This window comes from Herpailurus yagouaroundi, unplaced genomic scaffold (assembly GCF_014898765.1).
Source record: "Herpailurus yagouaroundi ecotype Mexico unplaced genomic scaffold, PumYag 190, whole genome shotgun sequence".
Taxonomy (NCBI): domain Eukaryota; kingdom Metazoa; phylum Chordata; class Mammalia; order Carnivora; family Felidae; genus Herpailurus; species Herpailurus yagouaroundi.
The window spans coordinates 7,647,404-7,654,982 of NW_024412421.1; the positions used below are offsets into that span (position 1 = coordinate 7,647,404).

The 7,579-nt window shown below is 43.0% G+C and overlaps 1 protein-coding gene across 5 annotated transcripts in view; it reads left to right on the forward strand.

Moving 5' to 3' along the window:
* The window catches only part of FTO (FTO alpha-ketoglutarate dependent dioxygenase), a 393,836-nt gene that overhangs the window by 223,296 nt on the left and 162,961 nt on the right, over window positions 1–7,579 (forward strand). For 4 of the 5 annotated variants that reach the window (XR_005797684.1, XM_040498031.1, XM_040498032.1 and 1 more), the window contains exon 8: window positions 6,099–6,223. Coding sequence is in view for 4 of the 5 variants with exons in the window: in XM_040498031.1 (XP_040353965.1) it covers window positions 6,099–6,223 (125 nt within the window). In the remaining variant the exon portion in view is untranslated. Of the gene's footprint in view, window positions 1–6,098; window positions 6,224–7,081; window positions 7,389–7,579 lie in introns of those variants that run through there. The other variant, XM_040498034.1, reaches the window with a different exon arrangement.

Genomic DNA, 7,579 nt, shown 5'->3' on the forward strand with positions numbered 1-7,579 from the left:
AGGATGAGCCCTAGCCATCTGGGTTGGGCGACTGAGTTGATGGTGATGTCATTCACCATTCTCAGGAAATACAGCAGCAAGCAAAAATACCTCACATGTGGACAAGTTGAGGCTGAGACTCCATGTTTGAAGTGTATCTTGAGGGAGAGATAGGCGGTCATGGGCTATATGGGGCTAGAGCCCAGCGGAGAGGTCTGCTTGAAGTCATCAGTCTACAGCAGAACCTTAAAGCCCCTGGAGGGGAGATCACCTGCAGAGAAAGCAAACAGAAGACATGGGATGAGAACCGAGGGTCTTTCCCTGGGCGGGCAACAGTTGAGCGTCTTGAGGGTCCCACAGTGAGGAACCCACATAGGAGTCAAAACAAGATCAGGACACGTAATGGGTGGTGGCCTAAGAAGAGAAAGGTGTCACGTAGAACCTGGACTGAGTCTAAAAGTAAAACCCACGATCAGAGGGTAGAGATTCTCTACCCCTAGGGAGATTTGAAACGGTATGCCTCGGACCACGAGTCTTCTTGTGGTCGTGATTGCTCGGTGGTTGCCTGATTTCCTTTGCAAGATTTTCATTTTCTGTCGTAGACTCTTTCAGGAATGTTGTTGTTAACACAGCACAACCTAGCACGAGTTTGATTCGTGAGCTCTAAACAAAACCCATCATCGTGGCATATATCCTGGGCACCTCCTCCGCACAAGAAGCCGTGGAGAAGTCCTGATGTCATCTCCGGTTGGCAGCCGGGGTGGGGGTGGGGAGGCCCACAGCTAGGATTTGAACAGCTGGCAGCCTTAAGAATATTCTTCGTCTTTTTCTGATAGGCCAGCATGTCCATCAATTTCCGTTGAAAGAGAGTTGCTAATGAAATGAAATTCAGCCCCCCCAGAGCATGATTTCTAAACCGGTGGTTTGCTTGCCCTCTATTTTGAGGAGAGGGGAGGGAGACTGTGTTTTTGGTAATAGGAGACTATTTAAAAATCGGTACTTGTTTGAAGAGAGCGCCGTGTTACTACGGACGGGAAAATGGGCTATTAACGTTTCCTGCATAAAGTCAACCCTTGAGGAGCCAACACTAAGTATAAGGAGAAAAATATCACTGTTAATTCTTGTCAAAAGAATGCTCTTTGACACTCTGAAATTAACTTTTATGCAATGAATCCTTTTCACTCCAGATTTTATGAAATGCTGTATTTTAGGGTCCGAATGCTCTATCTAAATTCTCCCAACCTTTTCCAATATCTTGGGAAGATTTTTTTTTTTTTTTGGTAACAGAATCTGGTTCGTAGTCTAGCTCTATTTCTTTATATTTTTACTAACTGCTTACTCAGATGTATTTATATGACACTTGTTATCTACGTTCTTTCTTGTCCCCAAATGATGATGAAAATGAAATGAATTTTGACAATTAAATTTTATAAGCTTTTCATATGATAAAATCGACTTTGGGGGCTATGCAGGTCTGTGAGTTTTAATGTACGTATGAACTCATGTAACCACCACCAGTCGGGATACAGAATAGCTCCCTCATCCCCAAAACTGCCTTATGCTGCCGCTTTGTAACCAACTCTCCCCCATCCTAATCCTTGGCAACCACTAATTCGTTCTCTGTCCTTGTAATGTGCCTTTTCCAGAAAGTTAAATAAATGGAGTCACGCAGTGTTGAATCTTTGGAGACTGGCCTCTTGCACTCAGTAAAATGACTTTGAGATTCAGACAAGTGGCTGCATCTGTCGGTTGGTTGTCCTTTTTTACTGAAGAGCAGTATTCCGCTGTATGGATGTACCACAGCCTGTGTCAGAATGGCAGTGTTTTGCATTCCCGCTAGCAGTGTATAAACTTTTAAAAACTTGAATGCTGTTTTAAATGCTCTGGGGTTGATGTTGGCAAATCGTGTTTCACAGTTCCTTGGGGTTTTGAAGAGATGCCCCATGACAAAGGGAGGGCTTCTAGGTCTTCCATAGCAGCCTCAAAGAGAACTGGTCCAGTTTTGCTTTGTTGATGTATTGAGTTCCATGGAAAAATACATTTGGGGAGAAAAGAGATCTGTCTGTGGAGTGTTGGAAAACCATTGTAGCAGGGTGGTGCATCCAGAGCTTGGGATGTGGACCGTGGGTGTTTCCGGGGGGGGGGGGGGCACCAGGGGGCGCTCCAGGACTCTGCACATGGTGGGGACTGCACTGGGAGAAAGTGGACTCCCTCTTCAGCTCCTTTTCAGTCCACGTCTTTGGATCAGGCGGTCTCCACATCGTTAACATTCACTCGTTAATGACGTCATTTACGGCACAGCAGGCTTCCTTCTCAGAGCCTTCAGCAAAGCAACTTCTATCTAGAATGAAATCGACATGTGGCTTTGTTTTTAGTATGTTCTTTTTATGGGTATCTCTTCATTGATGCCGAGTACCACAGGTTTCCCATTTTTCTTTTGAAGCGAATTTATTTTGTACTTTAAAGTACGGGTCATTGGAAATAAAAATACCAAATATTGTGTACCTTACACTCAAATATGGCAAGAATCATGGGACTGTGCTAGGATGGCTGAATTTTGGGGAGACTCTACACGGGGGGGGGGGTGCTATTTATTTAAATAGACCTTGAAGTGAATCCTTTTGTCAAGTGAAGAGAGCTCCTTGGTAAGGCACGTAACTGTCTCTTAATTTATTTGATGAGTTTATAAGTTTATATAATAGTAAAGCCTTAAAAGACAGCTTTCTCCCGCTCTTTGTTTTTGCAGTACTTGTTTTCAAGCTCCTTCTTTATTTCCTGACTTGACAAATATTTATTAAAAATCATTAGACAAGCACTGGGGTGAGGTAGTGAAGTAAACAGACAGGGTCCAGCCCCCGTGAAACTTATTTTCTTAAATCCTTCCTCCTTTCGCCTCTTAGAGGCTGATCAGGGAAAACAAGGGCTTCTGGATAAAATTTAAATGACACAAAAGGCAAAGAAGAGATAAATGACTTTTTAAAAAAGTTATTTGAATGCAGTCACATAGAAGATTAATTTTATTTATGTCTTTGGAGTCAAGTTAGATGTGTACCTTGTCTTCTGTTTGAAACATTTTGCTTATTACTTTGGTAAAATAATATGGATCTGCAGACATAATGACAAGCTTGGGGACTGTTTGAGGTTCCTTGCAACTTTAAGTACAGGAGGTGGGGCAGCACAACCAAGAAGGAATGCTGTTGTCAGAATACCCACCGATGCCAGGACCTCTCTGAAATTAGGCATCTTTTACATCAGAGGTCACAAATTAGCAACTGAGTTCCATACAGCTGTTGGCGTTTCTCGTTTGGCCACACGGCATTTAAAAAGTCAAAAGAGAGGGGACGCCTGGGTGGCTCAGTCACTTGAGCGTCTGACTTTGGCTCAGGTCATGATCTCGCGTTTTGTGACTTCAAGCCCCTCGTCGGGCTCTGTGCTGACAGCTCAGAGCCTGGAGCCTGCTTCGGAGTCTATGTCTCCCTTTTTCTCTCTGCCTCTTCCCCGCTCGTGCTCTGTTTCTCTCTCTCTCTCTCAAAAATAAACAAACATTAAAAAAAGATTTAATAAAAATAAATAAATAAATAAATAAATAAATAAATAAATAGTTAAAAAAAAAAAGTTTCCAACACTTAAAAATCAGAAACTTTCACATTAAAAAAATCAAAACAGATTTCTCATTTTGAAAATTCCTGCGTCTGGCACCACGGCAACAGCCTCTCTGAATGGGCGAGTTGGCTGTTGCTGAAAAGGGACTGCCCTTTTGCACAGAGCATATGCTCTCGTCAGGTAATCTTGTTTAATTCATTCACGTTACCTCTCTGGCTCTGGTAGGTATTTGAATTTTCAGCTCCTGCTTTAGCCACTTGGAGCCTGGGCTTCATGTAGGAGAAGCGCCTAGTAAAAATGAGCATTTCTCCCTGTGCCCGAAGGCTGAAATTGTCATTGCCCTCAACGCTCACAGAGTTTCCAACTGGGTATATCATCTGATGTTGTAGATGTAACTCTGGACCCAGGAGGCCGAGATCAGGGTCGTTTTCGTGGCGAGGGCTAGTCACGTGATCTTGGATCCTTTCACAGTGGAGTTACTCGCTCCTGTCTTATCTGTGTGTATCCGTGAGGCTTTTTGATTGTAAGCAACAGAAACGGATTCTGGTGAATTTGAGCAAAATGGAACTTGGTTGAAAGGAGAGTGGATAACTCAAGGTCTCAAAAGAAGAAGAATGATCTCTACTCAGAAAGTTCAGGAAACCAGGAATACTTCGAGGACCATGGGTGGTAGGAACTAAGGCAATTGATAAACCGCCTCCAAATTTTTCCCCTCTCTTTGTCCTCCTTCTTAAGTGTCTAAAGTCCCGGAAAAGCGAACCAGGTTGGCCTGGGCCACATCCTTCATGGGAGAGAGTGGGACACTTTCACTGGCAAGTCCCTCTAAGACTGCATGCAATACAAGACTCCCCCAAGAGAAGATTTGTGTTGTCACAGGAAGAGGGGGACCGGGCCTGGAGAGAAGGCAACCACAGAACAAATGTTCACTACACCTCTTCTCAAGGTTGTCAGAAGGCATTCAGTACACGCTGTGAATCGCTGTAGACGAGCAAGGAAGTGGTATTTCAAGTTACAGGACAAAACCGTGAGCGTGCTTTCTAAGTAAATGAAGGCATTGGCATCAGTTAGATAAGGAATATGCACGGAGAGACTAGTACAAAGAAGGTCATAGTCTCATTCCTTTTAGCAGTTGCTTTGGTTACAACATCTCCAAAGAAGCCACACTAACTTTAAATGAAAAACATGTATAAATTCTCAAGATTTCTACTCCAGTTACGTGAAGATAAGTACGTGTGATGAAAAATTCTCTCATTAAAACTCACCAGGCATTCGCTCACTCAAATTTCAGTTGCCAGTAGAATACTCTTTTGTTTTCTTAATTGTTTTCTATAATGTTACATGAGTTTGCATGTTTAAAATACACGCATATAAAACCGGCATACAAGAGTGAGTTGTAGATCAAATTGAAGCAACACTTTTCAAATTGGAGTTTTGATGTAATGCCCCTTCTTAGAGTGATGTGCCAAGGCTTCAAATATTTCTTTTATGTTTTTTAATTTTTCTTTAATGTTTATTTTTGAGAGAGAAGCAGAGGATGAGTGGGATGGGGGGGCAGAGAGAGAGAGGGAGACACTGAATCCGAAGCAGGCTCCAGGCTCCGAGCTATCAGCACAGAGCCCGACGCAGGGCTCAAACCCACAAACCATGAGATCATGACCTGAGCCAAAGGCAGATGCTCAACTGACTGAGCCACCCAGGAGCCCTGGACTTCAACTATTTCCAAAAGCAACACCCAACATTTCTAACACTAGGTAGAGGCTTGAGTGTTTTTCTACTCACCTGTGAGCCTAATTTCTTTTAAGGGCCATAGCCATGACTGTAGAATAAACGATTCTTCCTCAAATTATAAGTCTGCTGTGCCCAAGAATCCCTGTACACGGTATTTGAAACATGTAGTGGATTTTTAAAGCTGGAAAGATTCATCGAGAATGAATTTGATTTTTGTGCTTTTACTGTTTCTTTCTTTGCAAGATCTTGATTTGCAGCAAGCAAGGAAAACGAGTGAACCAGAAAAAAAAAAAAAAAAAGAAGAAAAGAAAAATTTGCTGGCATGGCTGGAAATAGAAATTAATGATTCAAATACGAGTGGCAGTGCAGAAATCCTCAGCTGGGTGGCAGGAAACAGAGAGCGAAAGTCAGAGACTGCTCTTTTTTAAAAGGCAAAACAAACAACTCACAGTGAAGTGTACGTGAAAATCATTTCTAATAATAGCTCATGGGAGGCCGTTCCCAGGAAAAAGACCTTTGGTGCACTGAGGAAATTGAGTGAGAACACACAGTATCTCAATGTGTTACTTAAGGCAGTGGGGCTTTTGGAGTTTACCTTATGTGCTTGGTACATTGATTAAATACAAAATGTACGCTGGCCATCTTTGACCATCATTTACTGTATTGATTTGTTAGCAGGGGGACTGTAATAAAGAAGCCATTGATTTACTGTCCTTATTTGCTTATGGGCTTTTGTTTTTTTCTTATTAATTTTTCACTTTTCCTCTTTTTTGGACCATTTCTTCTAGACAAATGCTGTGCTTCGTGAAGTTCGGAGAGAGGGGGTCCCCGTGGAACAAAGGAACGAGATCTTGACTGCCGTTCTTGCCTCGCTCGCCACCCGCCAGAATCTCAGGAGGGAGTGGCATGCCAGGTCGGTTCTGCCTCTGAAATGGGGTTTGTGGTCCCTGGACACCAAGAGCTGTGTTTGGCTAAGCCCTTCCTTCTACCACTGGCCTCATCCCTGCCATTTGGGGAGCCATGAACCATAAGCAAGGCGCAGACGCTTTCAGCCAAAGCTAGCCCTCCCGCACATGGTACCTACACTAGTTGGTTATGAGCCAGGATGTCATCTGGGGGTATATATCATTTATCCCTGAGTGCAGCATTTAGCATAAATGTTGGCATCTTGAGCAGAATATAATAGAAGTCCCTGCCGCTGAACAGAAGCACCCGTGTGATCGACAGCCTAAAAGACCAACATCGCGATTTAGCACCGGGAAATTCCCACAGTGAGTGCTCTCACGTCTCTCCGTGAGAGGCAGGTCGCTTGGAAGTGCTCTGTTTATCGACCCCAGTTTTAGAATTGGCCAAGTAGGAATTGTGGTGGCTTCAACCTACTTTCTTTTGCCCGTGGACCTACCTTTGGGTTAGAAAGCAGTTACCGGGAGAAAGTTCCTACACACTATCAGTTTTTACAGAATTGATGCTTGCATACTACAGACTCTACTCTCCTGCTCTTCTTTGAAAAGGACTTGATGGGTGGAAGGCTGGAACCAGTTCCCCAAATGTCAGGGTTACCCTTTTAGATCTGCAGTTGGTAAAAATGGTTGGCTTACCGTCTGTCTCTCAGCCACAGAGAGAGGAATCCGGGAGATCATGCTGTATTTTTGTCTCGGAGTCTTATTTGATACTGGAAAATCCTATGTGCCTGGGAGTTCTCCAAATGAGTCCATGTAACAGAATTTGTAATAATTTATGGCTTTACTAGTAGCAGTTATCGTAAAAATAGGTTTGTCTGAACAACGCTGCAGATGAGCACTTTCCAAGAAAGGAGACAGTAAAGACCATGAACTGTCCATCTCAGCTGTTGGAAAGCCGTTCCCCAAGTACGTGCATGATCTCTAAATTCACACTTGCGCTAAAACAATAATTTTAAAATTCGCCCTGTTATTCTCCCTCTCCCCTCTCTTTTGTAGTATGGTCTGATAAGAGTAAATGACAGTTTCAGCAACAGTAATTAAATGATCTCCAATTTAACTCTGCTTGTACTCCACTTTAAGCACATATATTCATTAAAGTATGCATATTTTATTAAATACTGGGAATATCCATGCAGGGACAGCTGAGCTGTGTTTCCCTGTTTAGCCTTATATACATTTCCCCCCTCCCTGGTGATTCTTACTAAATAGGAAAGAAAGAAAAGAAAAGAAAAAAGAAAAGAAAAGAGAAAGAAAGAAAGAAGGAAAGAAAGGGAAGGAAGGAAGGAAGGAAGGAAGGAAGGAAGGCA